The sequence below is a fragment of the Artemia franciscana genome, chromosome 5 (assembly GCF_032884065.1).
Source record: "Artemia franciscana chromosome 5, ASM3288406v1, whole genome shotgun sequence".
Taxonomy (NCBI): domain Eukaryota; kingdom Metazoa; phylum Arthropoda; class Branchiopoda; order Anostraca; family Artemiidae; genus Artemia; species Artemia franciscana.
In genome coordinates, this window is record NC_088867.1 from 5,388,411 (window position 1) to 5,409,020 (window position 20,610).

Below are 20,610 nucleotides of genomic sequence, written 5' to 3' on the forward strand. Positions count from 1 at the left end.
GCAACAACCAATACAACAAGACAAAAGTTAAAATATATCAATCAAGCGTAAAAATGGTCAATACAAATTTAAAAAAAATTAGGAAAATATAAAAAATCGTGTCTAAGAATTAAAATGAAGTTTATGCGATTAATGGAAAAAGACAGGGTATAAAATAAAACCTTATATCACGTTGATACAAGCTGTAAATGCATAAATGAAAAAAAAAGTCGGTGAGTCGAAGAAGACGAGTTAGAAGATTAGTTTACGTAAAACCCAGTCCGTTTTGCACCCCTTATTTTCACTAATGTCCATAGATTCTAAAAATATGCAGTTTGTTGAGACTAAAAATTCTTTAGTCTTTCCGTGGACAAAAATTTGTGATGATTAAGATTCGAACCTGACTCACCAAATTTAATTGAAGTGTGTTACAACTGCACTATCAAATCTTTTGTAATTAAATAAAAGAAAAAACAAGTTTTTTTTTAACTTAAAGTAAGGAGCGACGTTAAAACTTGAAATAAACAGAAATGATTCTGTATATGAAAGGGGCCCTCGCCTCTTCAACGCTCTGCTCTTTACGCTAAAGTCTTTTATTTTCTTAAAAAAAGAGTTATGAGAAAGAGTCAAACTTTAGCGTAAAGAGCAGAGCGTTGAGTCCTTACCCCGCAGCCCTTCCCCTGGGAACTGTAGGGGATTAAGCTTTTAGATTTTTCGACTATGCTGAACAAAATGCCTACCTCAAAATTTTGATCCGGTGACTTTGGTGGAAAATGAGCGTGAGAGGCCTAGTTGCCCTCCAGTTTTTTTGGTCGCTTAGAAAGGGCACTAGAACTTTTAATTTCCCTTAGAGCCTCTCGTGAGCCTCTCATGACATTCTAGGACCACTGGGTCAATACGATCACCCCTGGTGAAAAAAACAAATAAACACGCATCTGTGATCTTTCTTCTGACAAAAATGCAAAATTCCATATTTTTGCAGATAGGAGCTTGAAACCTCCATAGTAGGGTTCTCTCATATGATGAATCTGATGGCGTGATTTTTATTAAGATTCTATGACTTGAGGATGTTTCCCCTTTTTGCAAAAAAAAGGCAAATTGACTCAAGATCGTAACTTTTGATGGGTAAGACTAAACTTGATGAAAATCTGCAGACAAATCCGATTATTTTAATGTATATATTGGTATCGAAGCTCCGTTTTTTTTTTTTTAGAATTTTGGCTACTATTGAGCCGGGTTTTTAACTGAGCTTTTACTAAAGTTTTTAACTGAAAGTAAGGAGTGACATTAAAACTTAAAACGAACAGATATTATTGCGTATATGAAGGGGTTGTCCCTCCTCAATATCATGGTCTTTAAGCGGAATTTTGACTTTTTGTTCCAGTTATTTAAGAATGACTCCTGAAACCCAAGGGCCATTTAATTAGAATAATAATCTTTTTTAAAAGTTTTACAAAAGCAATGTATTGAGGAGCGGGCAACCCGCCGATTTATATAGTAATTTGTGTTCGTTTTGAGTTTTAATATTGGTCAAAAATTTAATTTTCGATCGTTTTTTAAATAATATCGGGAAATCTAGCTTCCCCTTCATGGAAAATTCCCTTAACCGCGAAAAATTTTCGCACGAAAAGATCCTCCCCTTAACCTAGAAAAATCCTCCCCCTCCCCAAAAAATATTTGTACGCTTTCCAACAGCCAATACTTTAAGCAAACAACGGGCAAAGTTTATAGCTTGAAACCCTTCCACGAGGCCTCTGAGGGGCAAGTCATCCTCAAAGACATAGCTATTAAATCCTTTAACTATTCTGAACAAAATGGCTGTCTCGAAATTTTGATCAGATGACATTTGGGGAAAAGTAGCCGCCGTCCAATATTTTCGGTCACTATTTCCAATCTTCTAGGATCACTGGCTCGATACGATCACCCCTAGGAAAAACAAACAAGTAAACACTCATCGGTGATCTTACTTCTGGAAAAATTACAAAATTCCACATTTTTGTACATCGGACCTTGAAACCTCTACAATATGGTTCTCTGATATGCGGAATCTGATGATTTTCATTAATATCACTTGATGTTTGAGGTTGTTGAAACGGTAACTTATCGTTGCTTGGAGAAGGTCTTCTTTTGAGTCTAGTGTTTTTTTATATTGCCCTGCGGACTCTTATCTGTATTTTTATTATTTTATTCTGCACTGAAGACGGTCGAGCGGAGGTTACGACTGAAATATTTGCATAGTTTTCTTCTATTTTTCACTGGCTGTTATTATCCTCCTTTTCTCTTCTTTGTGATTTTTTCGTTTTGTTAGATTGTGATACAATTTACGTTCATAATTGAAGTTCCACAAAATGGTTGCGAACGACCCTCGTATAAATAAGTAATAATAAAAACCCCTCGCCAAATGGACTAACAGTTCTATTTTTTACAAGCTCCAATAAATGCATCATAATCTTGAGTCGGAATACGAAAAAATAAAGAACTAAAATAAAATTATTATCGATTGAATTAAGTTTATTTTAAATAAAATAACTAATGAATTAAAAATTAAACGGATGTTAAAATAAATACAAACTTTATAAAAAATTAAAACAAATAGATGTTTAAATAGTATACTAAAATAAATTAAAACTAAATAAATACATTACGTTAATGAAACCAAACATTTTGTTCTATCAGACAAAAAAAAAATAAAAATAATGAAATATAAAATAATTACTGGATCAAATATTATAATGGAAAAAAAATTCCTCAGTGAGCTTCCGGAAAGAGAGGCAAAGACATCTAGAGGTAAACCGTCAGTATAGATACTATAGAGAATAAAATATATGTATAAGATATTTAGTATAGAGATAACTATACAATATAAAATAGATGCTAACACAAAACACGAAAGAGTATTTATATCTCTTGGAGATTTCAAATAATAATAATAAAAGAAAAAATCGAAGGGTTTGGCTTTGTTTGTAATAGTTGCCTTATCGCAAATCCGGGAAACAGAATGAAGATAACACTGGGTAACAGCCAAAATATCGCCAGGGGTTTCTCAACTGATTTAGACTAATTTTGGTGTAAAGTCCGAATTTCACATTCATTGTGCACTATCAGGTCAATTTTCTGAAATAAACGCATTGGGGTACCTGCCTATACACGTGCCTGCCTATAGCTATACACGTGCTACTACCATGTGTTTTAGGTTCAATCATATGTTCCTTGAAGAATATATTGAATTACAACATTATGCTATTTTTTTTAAATAGCTGCACACGTGTATGCGTGATTGGAAGTTTATTTGATTAAGTCTTAGCCAATCAATATGATTCTAAATTTCATTGCCTGACATTAACGTGCATTTATCCGTTTCTTTCACGTGATTGATATGGCGTCCGCGCGACGGTCATGCAGGAATGATCTTGACGTTGTCTGCTATATCTGTAGAGACTACACGCTGCCAGTGGACAGAAGGAACATCACAGGATTTGTGAAACACGCCCACAAGGCTTACTTTGAAGTCAAACTAGGTGACCAAGATAAGTCTTGGGTACCGCGCACAGTGTGCAAGACGTGCTTGGAATACCTGTGGCAGTGGACGAAGGGTGTGAAAACTTCGCTCAAGGTTGGGATTTCAATTGTTCGGAGGGAGCCGTTAGACTATGCATCGGATTATTACTTTTGCGCCATCGATACTACCAGCATCAGCCGGAAGAGTCAACACAGTCTTCAGTACACCGACCTTCTGTCATCCTGCTGTTCAGTTGCTCATAGCGAATAAATTCCTGTACCAGCTTTCACAGACCTTCCTGACAGCGACGACTGGGCCACCGGTGCATACGAGGGAGGGTATACGGAGGAGGAGTATAAAGCAAAAGATGGTCTACTGCTCTCTCCACAATGCGAGCTTAATGCTCTTGTTCGGGATCTCAGCTTGTCGAAGACTTTCCCCGAGCTCTTGGCCTCCAGACTCAAAGTGAAAAATCCACTTGGTGAGGACGTGTCTATCACCTTTCTTTCGTAAAGGGTATGAGGTCTAAGTGGGCTACTTTTGTCAGGAGAAGACCTTGTATACTGTCGTGGTAACGCCGTAAAGGTATACCAGTAAACAGTTGAAACACCCCGAACTATGTAAAGAATGAGTGACCGGCGCCAGAGAAGTTAGTATCTGGGGCAATAAACATCATAAACGAACCTATTATTGACCGAGAGAAAATATTGATCCCACCACTACACATGAAGCTTGAATTGATGAAGCAGCTCACGCACGCTCTGGACAAGGATGGGAGGTGCTTCAGCTACCTGTGCCGAGCCTTTCCTCCACTGACAATTGAGAAGCTAAAGGCCGGCATTTTCGATGGCCCACAGAAACGACAGCTCATAAAGGACACATAGTTAGAAACCTAATGAACACGCCAGAGTGTTCTGCAAGGAAATCTGTTTTGCAGGGGGTGACTACTTGCTGGGGGGATACAAAGGCAGTAAACCACGCCACAATCGTCAGTAGCATGATAGAGGCCTTCCAAACCTTTGGTGTTTGATGAATATAAAGATGTACTTCCTGTTCTCAGACATGGAGAAGTTTCCTGGAAACCTTGGAGCGATGAGCCACGAGCTGGGAAAAAGGTCCCATCAGGACATGCGCAAAATGAAGGATAGGTAACAGGAAAGTTGAGATGCAGTCATGATGGTGGACTACTGATGGTCGCTGAAGAAAGACAACCTAGCAGCTGCTCATACACAGGTTAGGTCACACACAGGCTCACACACTGCTCATACACAGGTTCATACACACATACGCTGCTCATACACAAGAACCGGAGAAACGCTGATTTATGCCGTAAATTCAAAAAATTATTAAATTCTTTTTAATTAATAAATTCTTTTGTGCCACGTAACGAGTAGGATCCCCAGAGGCACTTTTATGAGAGCCCTATCCTTGGATTCCATGAGGCCCCCATTCCGTTATTCCATGACAGCCAGCAGGTTCATGTTACGTAATAGGGAATGTTTTTTCTATGGTTCTTTTTCTATGGTCAAGTTTTTTTAACTGAAAGTAAGGAGCGACATTAAAACTTGAAATGTTTAGAAATTACTCCGTATATGAAAGGGGCTGTTCCCTCCTCAACGCCCCACTCTTTACGCTAAAGTGTGACTCTTTCTCTCAACTCTACTTTTTAAAACATTAAAAAGCTCTAGCGTAAAGACCAGGGCGTTGAGGAGGGAACAGTCCCTTTCATATACGGAGTAATTTCTTTTCGTTTTAAGCTTTAATGTCGCTCCTTACTTTCAGTTTAAAAAAAAACTTTTGTTTATTTAATTTCTGAACGTTTTTGAATTAATGCATGTTTCGATTTTGGCTCTCTGCACATGCATAATTAAAATGAAACTTGTAGATTGATTTTTTTTGGCTAAATGGCTTTCTCATAGTTTTGATTGAACAATTTTGAGAAAAAAAGGAGTGCGGGAGTAGGCCTAGTTACCCTCCGATTTCTTGGCTATTTAAAAAGGCAACTAGAACTATTAATTTTTTAAGAACGTTTTTATTAGTAAAAATATACATAACTTACGTAACGAACTTTTATATTTGTATGTTTTTATTACGTATATGAGGGGGTTCACCCCCTCGTCAATACCTTGCTCTGTACGCTAAAGCTTAAATTTTGTCCCAGTTCCTTAAGAATGACCCCTGAATCACAAAGGCCGTTGAATAAATAGTTTAAATCAATAAAATTACTTTTGCGTAAAGAACGATGTATTGGGAGGAGCTGAACATCTCATATACGTAATAGTTTCTGTTCGTTTTAGTTTTTAATGCTGCTTCTTACTTTCAGTTGAAAAAACTTTTTCATATTTGTTTTTTCATTGTTTGTTTTCAAAAAATGCTAAAAAAAACCTGCGCCCCCTTCATGGAAATTTTCTTCCCTCATTACAAATTCGTCCATGGAAAGTTCCCCACGTATAACCTCCTATCCTCAACCCCTCCCCCAACCAAAAAAATCCCCCTGAAAGCGTCTGTACTATTCCCAATATCTATTATTGTATGTAAACACTGGTCAAAGTTTGTCTTTAGACAAATTAGGTTTTTTGACTATGGTGAATAAAATGGCTATCTCAGAATTTTGATCCGGTGACTTTGGGAAAAAATGAGTGTGGGTGGGGGCCTATGTGCCCTCCAATTTTTTGGTCACTTAAAAAGGGCACTTGAACTTTCAATTTCCGTTAGAACGAACGAGCCCGTCGCGGCATTCTAGAACCACTGGGTCGATGCGATCACCCCTGGGGGAAAAAAACCACAAATAAACACGCACCCGTGCTGTGTCTTGTGGCGGAAAACACCAAATTCCACATTTTGTCGATACAAGTTTAAAACTTCTATTGCAGTGTTTTCTGATACGCTGAATCTGATGGTGTGATTTTCGTTAAGATTCTATGACTTTTAAGGGGTGTTTCCCCCCTATTTTCTAAAATAAGGCAAATTTTTCTCAGGCTCCAATCTTTTGATGGGCAAGTATAAACTTGACAAAACTTGTAAAATTTAAATCAGCATTAAATGCGATTCTTTTGATGTAACTATTGTTGTAAAAATCCTATTTTTTAGAGTTTCGGTTACTATTGAGCCAGGTCGCTCCTTACTACTGTTCGTTATCACGAAGTGTTTGAGATTTATAACAGCTAATGAAAGAAGGTCACTGAGTGATTTGTAACCTATGTTGTCATAGAAGAAAAAAATATATAAGCTGTAGAAGACAATATTTTTCATTAAGACCAAAGCTATGTGAAAAAGGACGCATATTTATCTTTAAACTTAGTTAAAAATAAATAGCTAAAACATGTTAAATAACAATCTCATTACAAATTCTTCCAAAATCACGTAATGTTTTGACTCACCTGAAAAATTCTCGAATCAAACAAAATCACCGGTTGGGGCTAAGATTATGTTGTATAATACACACTGGAAAAACATACATTTTTAATATAAAATTGGGGTTTCTTAGTTACGGGAGCTAGAGCGTCAATTCTGGATCATGTCCAAGTAACAATTTGATTGCATACCTCGAAAACCCCCCAAAGTTAGGGGTGAAGCCAAATTCTGATAGGAATTTCGTCGCTTTCCCCACCCTAAATGGCCGATTGCACCCCATTATCTTCCTCATATGTATTCATGTAAATAAGATACGTACTTCAGCCCTAGAAAGTTCTGATTTATATCTATTTGGATTTCGCAGTTAATATTTGTATGCCCAGTTTTTTAATTCAAGCCTTACTTAGGTTATAGTGGCTAAATTTATTTTTTAAGCTTCGCTCGTCAGGTTGGCTGTGTTTTAATGTTTTGCTACATGACAGGGAAGTACCGGGATGGAGGGGTTTGGTGCCCACCTACCTGAAATCCCTATTTTTTAAAGAATAATAGTTATGCAAACAAATCTAAACTTTTTAACCAAAACCTAGAGCTAACGTTAATATTTTGATTAAAGACTGCGTGAAAAGTATACACTATGATAAATAGTTCAAGGTACCGAAACCTTTTTGAACCGTGAAATCGCACAATTTCCAAAGAGGAAATAACGCTAAAGATCTCTTGTTGGTCTTTTGCAACATATTGTGGCATGCAAGAAACAAGAAGAGACCCCAAGGAGCACGCACTTGACACACCTCTAGGAGAGAGATGCGAGGCTCGCAGCATCTCAATACCTTCCTCAAAAATCAAGCGAGATATTCTTATTTTATATCCAGAACTCGTGCGTTTACATTTAGTATGGATGTACTTTAACTACTGCACAATTTTTGGTTTTGGCTTAAATATCAATACTAAATAAGGTTAGACTTTTTTGATTAGTTGAACCAGATATGGAGTGATGTCTAAATTGAGATGGTGATGTCATATCATTTACCTTAAAGGACATTGTTGCCTATTGTGGACACGAGTTGTAAGAGCTAATTGTGGATTCTTGTGTGTACCGTTTAAGGGTACTACTTAAATTAAGAATACTATCCAAATAGTTCGGTGCTCAAAATTAAGACACATTAAGTATGTGAAACAAGTTTTGAGCACCAGCTGGTGTTCCAAGTTATTAGGTTATGTTTATATAAACAAGTACATTATGCTGTAATATAGGATTAGCAAAAATAAGGCATTCAGTGATTTCTCGGACTTGTCCCTAAACAATGCATATAATGTTAGTTGACTTTGGACAATCGAGGTCGAAATAGTGGTGAGGTGGCTAACTGGATCGTACATAAATATTTGCATGTCGATCATGAGGGCAAAATTTTGATTTTTTGGAAGGGACTATTGACAGTTACCTTAAAAGCCAGCTAAAAATGAAATTTCTTACGCAGTGTTTGACCCTATCAAACTTTTTGTGGTGGGAGGGGGTTCAGACCATTGCTCCCTTTCCTGTGACTACGTTAGAAACTATTAATGACATTCATTCCCATTTACAGTGACTTGTGGGTTATTTGATGTGGGCTTTTGATTGACAAGGACTTCGTTTCTTTAGTAGTATATTTTTGCAAGGGGCATAATTTTGAATAAACCGATCATGTCAATATTTTCCCCGTTCTTGATCTGACATTTTTGTAGTTTCGTACCTAGACAAGTAAGCAAAATAAAAGTTCAAAAATTTCCGATTAAGAAATTTTAATTATTCTGTAGGGACAGCCAAGACTGAAAAAGTATGGCTAATTTTTTTTTTCAGAATTTAGTCCCTTTGTTATTCGCTTTTTAAGACCTATATATTTGTTTCATTGGACATTTAATTCCTAATGTGGTACTTGTGTATTATCTAGAACACACTCAAGAAGTGAAGTTAGGTTAATCATAATGAAATATACCCAAATATTATGAAAATATGAGACTAGTAACAAAATCATGGAAACTACAAAAAAGAATTATGGAAAGCAGGCCGCCCAGAACGCATTATATTAAATACCTAAACTGACCTACCCACCTCTGTATATTAAACATTTAATAAAAACATACCTGTGTCTTAGTTTTTCTAACTAAGACTAAGCTAATTATAACCGATTTCAGACCGACAAACCGGTTTTTCTCAGAGCAAACCGAATTTCTTGAGTGTGTTCTGGATAATACACAAGTACCGTAAAAAGAATATTCCACAGACTGTGTATGATTTCAGCTAAAGGAATTTGTTGCACATGTCGAAATAAAAATTTGGATGTTCAGTTCTCTAAGTGATTTTTTTTTATGATTGTTGAATGTAATTTTCTTTTTGCGCGGTGAGCTATTTTGGTAAAGTACAATTTGTTCCGTAACCGTATTTTTCCTTGTTTGAAAATATATTTAGGGTTTCATTGTTCACAGATCGCTTCTGTCACAATCCTCCTACATCCTGTTAATCTCTAGCCACCACATGAAGGGCGAACGAAAGTCTTGAGGTACAGTTTTAGGATACCACTAACATCATTTTCATGCAATCTTTAACCAGTCGTTTCCCTCCGCAAAGGCTCTCATAATAACCTTTAATGATCCCAAATACTATTAGACCAGTCCAAAACGAAATTGTTCAGTTTAATCTTCTCTCTTAAGCATCGAAATGATGTTTGTCCAACCCTGAATTTAAAATTTAGGGACTCCGGCGATCATACATAAGTCAGACATGCATAAGCATAATCATACATAGAAGTCTAACAGCAGAGATTTGTAGTCAAGGTAACTTCGGAAACATTTCCCAACGGTGAAACACTGGTTTCAGAAAAGTTTAATCTTTTTCATATATAAATCATGTTTGTCTTGATGAAAGGCTAGGGAAATATCTTGCGTGCATAAACGACTGTTCGTGAATAACATTTAAAAACTTTTTTGCGGTAAATTTTATAATAGCATAAGATATCACTTTTTGAATTAAACTAACTGTTTGAAGCAAAACTGTTATATTATAAAATTGGTGTATTACATCCTGTGTATGGGGTAAAAACACAGTTTTGTTTATTTAGTGCCTCTCCTTTACTCGAGGCCGTACCAAGAGGGATACTTAGATTGAACCTGCCCCCCTGAAATTATCGTTCAACTCGTAAAACCTGACAAAAATGCATATAAAATAATTTTGCGTGTTTTTTTTTTTTTTTTTCTATCCCCTCCGCGAACAAAACACAGGGATCCTTGCCCCCGCTATAGCATGACGTCATTTGCAAAAATCAAAATTAAGGTTCTTAACAATTTTTTTTAAGATTTCTGACCGATCTAGGTCATTTTTTATGCGAGAACATCCCAAGATACCAATTTTCCCCAAAAAATATGGAGCCGTTTTCGAGAAAAATAACATAAATACGTTTCTCCAATAATGTGTAACACACCGTCTTTTTAATTGCCGCAGTTATTGGATGCAAACCCTTATTCTATGATAATATTCTATGCTATATGGTATATGTGGGAGAAGTCGGCCTTTCCATCCCTTCCTATATTGTTGCCTTTTGATTCACCGCAGACGATATACTTTCATGTTCTTATATATATTTCTACGTTTGTATTGTTATTTTTTATATTTATTTTTATATTTTTATGTTTACTTGTTTTTATAATTAATAAAATAAAGCCATTATTGCGCTTATATCTTTTAACTGTTGTACTAATTATTAACATTTATTGACATTTATGTTTTGCATATTTGCTTACTGATAATTGCTATTTTATTAATAATTATTTTGTATGTTTATGTTCTTGTAATAAATGACTTTGTTCAGTGACTAAATTCGTGCAAAATATTTCACTATCTAATCTACAAAATAAAGCACAAAAATAAATTGAGAAAAATACCAAATAGAACAAAGGGGTAAAATAAACAAATCAGGCGTAATTCACTGAAAGAGGGAAATAAAGAGGAAAAATATAAAAGGTTGAAAGAGAAGACAATAAATATAGAGGAGAATATAAAGGAGAAAAGAAAATAACGGCGAAAAAGTATAGAAGGTTGAAAGAGAAGAAAATAAATATAAAAGAGAAAAAAAATAAAGGGAATATAAAGGAGAAAAAACATAAAAGGTTGAAAGAGAAGACAAAAATATGCAATGGCAGTCTCTTTGTTTTTGTTCAGATGTCTTCTTGTGATTCTAATTATTTTTGTTTTTCAGGTCTTCCTTGTTTAGAGTGAAATTGTGTTTTTTAAGTGCCTGTTTCATAAACTGTTTTGAACTATGCAGAACCAAAGTCCCGTAGAGACTCGTTATACAATGAACTATGGTGGTCTTGAACCCGATATTTATGGCCATCATGCCTCGTCAGATTCTTATATGAATGCAGTTCTGCAGCAACATGTTGGCCACAGTAATCTAGGCCACAGTTTGAATTTGAACGTGCATCATGGGCTTAAACGGACCTCTGAAAATGTAAAACAGGAGCCCTTAAATATGAATCTTCAAGATCCTCTAACTGGGTTAGATTTGGGTGTAAGCCACGGATCTTTATCCCCGGACGAGGACAGGTCAGGTCCGCCATCAAAAAAGGCACCCCCTGCAAATGGTAAAAAGACAAAAGGACGTGTTAAGATTAAGATGGAATTTATTGACAACAAACTGAGGAGATATACAACTTTTTCCAAGCGCAAAACTGGAATAATGAAAAAGGTAAGTTATTCAAGCCATATTCTTTATATCTACTATTGGTATTTATTAAAAGTAAGATACTTCTGTTATTCTTTTTTGTTTATATATTTGAATGTTTTTTCTTGTTTTTTTTATGGTGTATGTTTATTTCTGTGTATGTGCTGTTGCATTGATGATTTCTTTTTTCATTATAAATATTAAAAGCTATAATTATTGAAAACCAAAATGGATTTCTATAAAATATACTAAAAAGCTGTTGACAGACAAATACAGGTGAAATTCCGCACATTTTGAATAGCTATAACTGGTTTCACAAGCTGTGAATTTGTTAAGGGTGACAAATTTGTCCTAACTATGTGCAGCTTTTTCTTTGATTTTAGAAATTTGAATTGATGATTGTCAATTGCCACTGACAACGCTGCATTATTGTTCTGCCTAATGTCACCAATACTATTCAAAATCGTTAAATAAAACCAGAGCAAAATAGGTAAAAGACCAATGGGAATGTTCTTCATTTTGAAAGGAATATAACAAGTTCCAAATAACATGGTAAAACATATAATTATAACTATACAATATAATTATGTAATATAGTAATAATAATATAACATATAATTATAAAAATATTAATCAATAATTATAAATATGTAATATTATTGCTATAATTATAATTATAATTAACATAAATTTAAAACAATATTACTAATATTATTATTTACTATATTATTATACTAATTACTAATACTATTACTAATTTACTAATATCATTATTTACTATATTTATTATACTAATTTACTAATAAGTTACTAATTTACTTAAGTTAATCGACTGGCAGAACTGACAAAAGTTTCCGTAGGTTTGCCAAGTCTGCAGACAATTTACACCCCATATTAAAGGCATGCTTAAATTAGTTGTATTACATATTGTCATTTATTTTTATGTAGCTTACAACTTCAGAGGAGGACTGATCTCCCTCCTTATTCATTTTTGGTTAGGCCCCTCCTCTTTTAGATTTTGCTACCCTGAGATTCGTCTCTATATTGTAATATATTTCTGTAACACGTTGTCTTTCTGACTGCAATCAAACAGAGGCGTAGCTAGGATTTTCAGCGTCCGTAAACAGCGTCGGTTTTTGCACCTTCACCATCACTAACGCAATATATTTAAACAGAAAAAACTCAGTTTGATGACCCCTCCCCCAAGGCCTCGCCTGGGGGCAGCCTTTTCCTTACCCTCCTAGCTGCGCCAATGAAATAAAACAAAGAAGTGAATTGCCATCTGTTGGAAGTCAAAATGCATATACATAAAGATTATGGGTAGAGAACCCCCCTTAGATTGGTTCTTACTCTTGAATAAATAAAAAGCAGCCAAACATCCTTTTATAGTTTTTAACCCATTCTCCGCACCTCTTCCTTGAAAATATCTTCTGGTACCTATTGAGGTTGGACCTATCTCAAGAGACTGGTTTAAAATTTTAACGGAGTATAGAAAGTACTGAACAGAGGTACCGGAAGCCTGATCTGAAATAGCACATCCATAAAAGCCAAAAATGCTCCCGTGATGTAGTTTTCTGAAAAATGGACTTTTTCTAAGATTTCAATTTGCCGCCGCAAAAGAAAAGCAACAAAATGGCAACAATAGCTCTGAATCAGAACTACTGTTAATGCTTGTCAATAACGCTGGGTAAATTTGAAATTGGCTTGCATAAATAATATGCAGATATCTTATTATGTTATTCCACATTTTTATGTTTATTTATTCCCTACAGTTACGAGTATAAATTTGTGTTTTGCATATGAAATAGCGAATTTGAATTTGACTCGGCAAATTTCTTATTCAGAACTGGAAGGGTTAGCTCTTGGTGGTTCACATAAGCCTTCAGGGCAATATCGGCTTGCATTGACCTCATTAAAACAGTAAGACTTGCATAACTGCGGATTACGGTGAGGGAGGGGATGGTAGTCATTAAAAATCTATGTTTCCTAGGATTTATGTAAAGGTTTTCCTGAAAATGTAATTTTTGGAGGCTACCCATCCCACCCCCCTCGTCCCTGGACAGAATTTCATATACTCCTCTCAAACTTCGGTCTGCTTGCACTTATGGAAGTTATTAATTCATGTCGGGTTGAAGGAATTTTAAAAGGACATTATTTAGTCAGAACCCTTATCGAATTACCCCCCTTACTAAGTACTTCGCTGCCGTAGGAGCTAGGCGACTAGGGACATTACCCATAAAGAAAAGTTGGTTTTAGTACATTTACAAGCATAGGTATACATATGTCAGATCCCTAGAGAATATCAGATGATTTTCCTTTAGAGGGGGTAACTTTGAAAGACCCCCTCCAGGATGGGTCTTTGTCATTTTAGGGGAGCGCCATCTTCCTTGTGTTCAGGTATGTTTACTAGGTTTAGAAATAAAGATATATAGTGCATATTAAAACCAAAATAGTAGTTTTACGTTATGCATAAATTCTGAAACTAATGTCTCCTGAGCTAATTTCAAATATGCATAAATCATAAAGGAACCGGAGAATTGATGGGATAAATTGGAATTAAGAAGGGAGTTGCCTTTTTGACGAGATCGGTTTTTTGACTTATCGATTTAGACGGTTACTTATTAAGCCCGATTGAAACTTGTTAATTCTGATGCGATGGGAAATAGCTTCGATTTGAAATAAAGAAAAAAATAGCTGGGGTACTCTCAAAGGGACTCTCTGATTTTTAATGAATCGTTTGTGAAAATATTTGCTTTTTTATAGTTCCTTGACAGTTTATAGGTAAGATTACTACTTGAGATCAGGTACTTACGGAGGTATTTGTTTCGGGGGGAGGGGCTAAATCCTTCAAAACCCTTATTCTATGAGAAGTATCAGAAAATTATGGGAAAATATGAAAAATCTCAAGATTTCGGGGGGGGAGTGACCCCGTAGCCCCCACCCCTGTGCACGTGCCAGCTTGAGACATATAAACACGATTTTGCTGGAGTGGGGATATGTTGAAGAGGGGTACGACTTCGACAAAAAAAAAGAATTGGTAAATTACATGGAAGATGTCAGAAATAGTATTGTAGAATTCTTGGTATTTCGGGGTAAGGGCATGGATCTGAAGACTTTCTTCTATGTACACAACAGGTACCAGTGATTAAAATCTAAGCGAATATTTTGCCTTAAAGAAAAATAAAGAAAATTATTTTATTTATCGCTTAATACAGCTGTTTAATATGCAGCCAAAATATTCGTTTAGGTTTTATCTTAATCAATATCTCCGTTCCATAATCAATGTATCCCATGTAACTTTTTGATTTATTTTGTAATAGAAAGACATTACGTCAAATCAAACGTCATCAATTCACGAAAATATAAGGGGAGGGGGTAAAATTTATTAGGGGGACAATTTTGCTGTATTTTTTAATTTTTTTCAGTGAAAATACCAAGAAAAGCATTCTTCAATGGAAATTCCATAAAAGGGCATTTTCTAAATCAGAGAGGGAATTCCCCGCCGCACAAGGAAAATCTAGAGAGGAAAATTCCCCCGCTCCGCAATTGATACCAGTATTTACAACCTTAATACCATTAAAAAGTGCCAGTTCTACAAAAAGCGTAAATTCTCCGTGTAAATCATCGTGTAAATGCGTGTAAATCATGCAAAATCATCGAGAGTCAATATTTTTAAATTCCACTTTGTGCGTCAACCATTGGATGTTAATGAAAAAAAAAAACAAAAAAAAAACAACAAAACAATCTCATTGCTTAAAATAAACGCTAGTCGGTTTTTACTATATGTCTATTAGGAATTTACCAAAGGAGACATCGTCTGGCTAACATTTCTCTTATATGCCAATACTTTGGTTGGGGAACTATTTTTAGGAGTTCTCTGAACGGGAAAAGCCAGGAATCCTTAGAACGGAAACAATTGGATCGAAGCATTGTTTTACATGCTTGTATATATTATTTGTCTTTTACAAATATAGAAAAAGATAAGAAAAATACATAAACGTTACTTATGTGTGTTATCCTATGGTGGTGCAATGGATTGATCTCTGCTTGGCATTGCGGATCAAAGGGTTCGATCCCCGCTGCTGTAAGGCTAGGTGACAGGCTTGCTACCAGTCATGGTAAGAAAGACCCGGCAACTGAGACGTCGACAATTGTCGATGCTATATGAAGCATCTATGGATCTAGGAGATTTTTTCTCCTGTTTCTGTACGCAAGGCCGTATCCATCCGGGGGGGAGGGGTAGGGAGTTGGACCACCCCTACCCCCTCTAACTTTTTGTCCGACTCGTAAAAACATAACAAAATTGCATATAAACAGATTTTTGATGCGCTTTTAAAGTTTTTTCCGTGATTCCCAAAATAATAACCCCGAACAAAAAGCCTGGATACGGCCCTTTCTGTATTTTTACAATCAAAATATTTGTTTTCAATTTTTTATGTGTATTTTTGCTCTGTGACCTATAGATTATATAAAAAAAATTGATAAATTCGCTTGTATATTAGAAAAAAAAATGGTTTTGGTGCCATTACACATTCCTTTCACAGAATTTCCTTGATTTGCCAAGTAACTATCCATCATCTGTGACAGTTCCTTCATCAGTGAGAAGAAAATTAGCTTGAATTCACTATGTCACCGCGTAGCCAAGCTCTTCTAGGTTTTTCCTAAGGTTTCCAAGAGCTTGGCTAACGACCTAAATGGCATAAAAGAACTTGGCTATGTGTTGATATAGCCAATGAAAGGTTTTCTTGGCCAGTTTTATATCCAACTTTATATGTAGAGAAATGTATACATAAATCGGTATCAGTTTAGCATTGCTCCTCTCCAGAAGGAAACACTAAATTTATGACAACTGCTCAAATATATATATATATATATATATATATATATATATATATATATATATATATATATATATATATATATATATATATATATATATATATATATATATATATATATATATATATATGTATAGAAATATAGAGGAATAAAAAGAAATCAAGATATAAATCCGGGGATTATCGTCCCGATCCCCCCCTCTGGGTTTATGCAAGTCCCCTTTATAAAAAAAAATACATGTGAAGTGTAAAATCGTTTATTTTTATCGTTTTATGGTTTTTCTAAATGGCTTTTTGGTCAAACATATCTCATCCCCCCTCACAGTCTTGCAGGCAACCTTGACTACAAACACCAACTAGTGACAGCTACAAAATATGACATGTCATTTATCATTGGTTTTGTTTTATTATCCAGATTCATTTTTAAAAGATAGTCCTTGAAATATTCTGACATTAAATCGATTTTTTTTTAGATAATCACTTCTTCTTCTCTTTTGGTCCATGATAGGTGTGAACTTTTTTGCGTATATATTATTCTTCTCATTTTTTTTACACTGTCATTAATTTTAGTCTGGTTGGAATGCGGCCGTTTTATGAATCGTTAAGGTGGTATCCTGAAAAATTTCATTTTGATCATGTGTTGAAAATTGTTATTAGCAAATTGCCTATTTAAGTGCAGTGTCCATGAGTTAGCACCTTTATGTCACCTTGTTGCCACGATCAGCTTAATGTAGCCTATAGCTTAATACCCTTTAGATTTTTTCCTGTCTTGCTAATGAGTTTTCTATAATGGTATAAACATCTGTTATATACAATCTGCCTATCAAAGAATGGTCTTGGGTTAAATATTTATCCCATGCTGTTAATACTTACAGATGGATTTGCGTATATCAGTCTTCTCCTTGGAGGGGTGGTGGTATTAATTTGAAAATTTAAGCCACTTTTTTTTATTGTCCAGGGAGTCCTTCAGCTCAACATCGAGGGACCCCCCCCCCGCTTTTTGTTGTTAAATGTTTTGTAGGTACATAGTTTCAGCAAGGGTTGTCTACTAGTTTTTTTAAGAGCAATGGGATTCTGTACATAGAGTTACAGAGTTAAGATACGCAGACGGTTGTACCGGTTGTAACCCTGGGTCATATTGATAAATTTTAGGATGTTCCGAAATAAAGGGGGGTAAAGAGCGGACATTTTATTTTAAACTGTCGCTACGGCTGATTTAAAATTAATTTTAATGTCATTAACTAATTAAAACCATTTATAGCCTATAATTATACGGTCTGTAAATACATGAAATGTCAAGAATTATAGTAAATATTAAAAAAAAACAATAAAGGGGATAAAAAGCAGAAGAATTCTCACTAAAATAAGAGGATACAATTACGAAACTTGCTATTAAAGTCAGAGTAGTACTTGCTATTAAAAACAAAACAAAATATTTAATGTTAAAACCGATATTAAACTAAAACTCATATATTACATCCTAATTCTAAGGCTGAATTCCAGTATGCCATAGTGAAACAGAGAAGTTATTTGTAAAGATGTAGATACCTTCTTTTTACTGGCTTAAAATCCAAGAGCCAATCAGGTTTTGTTCTCTTTTTACGGGTTCAGAATTTTACCTAAAATTTCTCTGTTTGAAAAGACCAAATAGGAGGGACCTAGGAAGGGCTTACTCAGATTACCTGTTCGTATCTCTGGAACTAAGGATTTATAACTTCTAAAAGTACGTCTCAAAAATAAACCAATGGAATTAGAGCGCTCATTTTAGCACGAACATTTTTACCGCTCGCAACGTACATACTACAACTATTGCTACTAATAACTCACTGCAGTATCGAGCCCTGGGTTGCCAACTTTTTGGTCCACTCCTGAGCATCCAAAGATGTGTTATTTTTAGCTAAAATGTGTCTGTGTCATTATGAAGTTTCAAAAACTTTAGATTTTTATTCAAAAGACGGTTTGTAAATCTCTTTCTAAGCGGCCGATTAACATCAAATATAATGAAAACGAAAAAAAAAAAATCCATATAAAAGATTCATACAAAATGACTTAGTGTGAAAGCACAGTGTACTCATATAACATATAAATCTCTATACATATAAATAACATATAAATATATAAATCTCATGTAACATATATCTCATATAACATATATCTCATATAACATATAAATCTCTTACTTTTGAGAAAATTCTTTACTTACATCTCTGGCAAAACCTGGATGCTAAAAAGAAAGAAAAAAAAAGAGAAAAAGCATAACTTTTGCTGAAAAGTGGAATTTTCCCCAAAATATATATCCAGTTGAGGAATGTTTCGTTTTGTATCACAAATTTACAAAATGTGTTCCTTTTTTGCCCTTTTATATCACAAATTTCTAAAATGTGTCGCTTTTTGCCCTTTTTTGTCATTGCGTCCTGGCAAATGTGAATGTGTCCTTTTGACATAAAATGTGTCCAGTTGGCAACTCTGATTAATCCACTTGAGGCCAAAACAGCTACGCACGCTACTACTCTATTCCAATCCTTACTTTGTGAACGGTTTTGCAAGTAGTCACTGAGGTATGAAAATGTCAGATATGACCTTTAGACGTGACAACGATAAAATGGCTTAGCAACGTTGAGATAGCGTTAATAATCGTTGTCTTAACAACGATTTAACGTTTAAGACCGTGATTAAGTGAACTTGAAAACATCGAGGTTCAAAATTGAATTTAGGGTAGCCTTCTGTCTCTCAATTCTCTAGAGACCGTCGATTGTCCAAATACCTTCAAATAGCATTTATTCATTGGCGGAAATAGCAGGTTAATTATACCAGCTTGTCAATCTGGTGTCTAGGACGATCTGAAACGATTCTTTCTGGCAAAAAACTTGTAAAAATTTCAGGTAGCTGAAAATATTCTATGGGACTTCGAAAAATGGTTGCAATCATCTTATAGGTTATTGTCTTCTGCTCATGATAGTACCGATTTTCTTCTAAAAGCAATATCCTTCATAGAGTACACTTGTGAAAAAGAGCTAGACATTTTCTAAGATTTCTAAGCAATTAGAGGAAATAGAGCAAAATCCTAGCAAACATTTTGTAGCATCTTCAAGAAGCTACGGCCTGATATTAAAAGCGGCATCTTCCGCCAATGAATACTTGAGGTATTTTTAAATATAAATTTTCAATTTTAACATAGGATTTTCGAGTACCATCAGTTCACTATAGGACCTTCAGATATGACAGCGATAAAACGGCTTAGTAACGTTGAGATAGCGTTAACAAGCGTTATCTTAACAATTTTTTAACGTTTAAGAGTGGACCAGACGAAATAAAATAGCTGGAGAGAATTGTGGCAAAGGAGGACTTACCGAAAAGAAAAACAAATTTCCATGATGAAATTATTATCATATTATTTGTATAAACTTTAAGTAACCTCAGCTGAAAGTACAGAGGCATGGCCAGAGGCAGAGGCCTGGTAGACATTAAGATGCGACTAAGCACCCCCTTGAGTAAGAACCCACGATTCTCTTTCGGGTATCGAGGCTGCAAAAATCGTTTTTATCCTTCTTTTCTGAAAATTCCATTTTCTTCTGCACAGCTTGGGGAATTTTTTTAATTTCACGAATTATGTTTATGTATCAGGAAAATTATGCCACTTTCTAATTTCTTGTAAGTTTTAGATCTAAAAGTTTAATTAATTTTTGTTTATTCAAAAATATGATTGACATTCAGGGCCTATCAGAATTAACGAAAAATTGCTGGAAACTCACATTAAGCTGGAAAATTATGTAAATAAAACTGGAATAATTATAATAGAATTAGGTATGCGGCTTAGATGTCTTACAATTTTGACTTTGGAAAATGGAAAATCAAATTAATAAAGTACATATCAACTTTGGTGACAATAAATCAAACAGTTTAGTATAACTTGACAACCATACCAACCCACCCAAATATACATGCATAATCCCTGTTGTCTTTTGAATTAGAGTGAGTTTTAACTGCAGGCAAACAGGACTTTTATTCGTCAGGAAGAGCGGAAGGGGGCAAATAATAAAAAAAAAGTTTAAATGAACTAACTGGAAAACAAGATATTATAGAATGTTGGGATACGGGCAGTGGATGAAGGTCCCCCTCCCTTGCGTGTATACTTGGTCAGACGGTTCTAGATCCTATATTAAGTAGTCTCATTCCTTGCTGTTCGGTATTGGTGGTGGTTCTGTCCCGCCGTGTGACGACGGGGCGTCCATTTTCCGCCACC

General features: G+C 35.0%; 1 protein-coding gene across 3 annotated transcripts in view; it reads left to right on the forward strand.

Annotated features, from left to right (window-relative positions):
- Nucleotides 1-20,610, forward strand: part of LOC136026919 (serum response factor homolog) — a 178,881-nt gene that overhangs the window by 19,347 nt on the left and 138,924 nt on the right. Inside the window, exons 1-2 of one of the 3 annotated variants that reach the window (XM_065703753.1) lie at nt 1,887-2,074; nt 11,062-11,553. In XM_065703753.1, the coding sequence (XP_065559825.1) occupies nt 11,125-11,553 (429 nt within the window). In that variant the 5' untranslated portion in view covers nt 1,887-2,074; nt 11,062-11,124. Of the gene's footprint in view, nt 1-1,886; nt 2,075-7,600; nt 7,789-11,061; nt 11,554-20,610 lie in introns of those variants that run through there. The other 2 variants (XM_065703752.1, XM_065703754.1) reach the window with 2 other exon arrangements.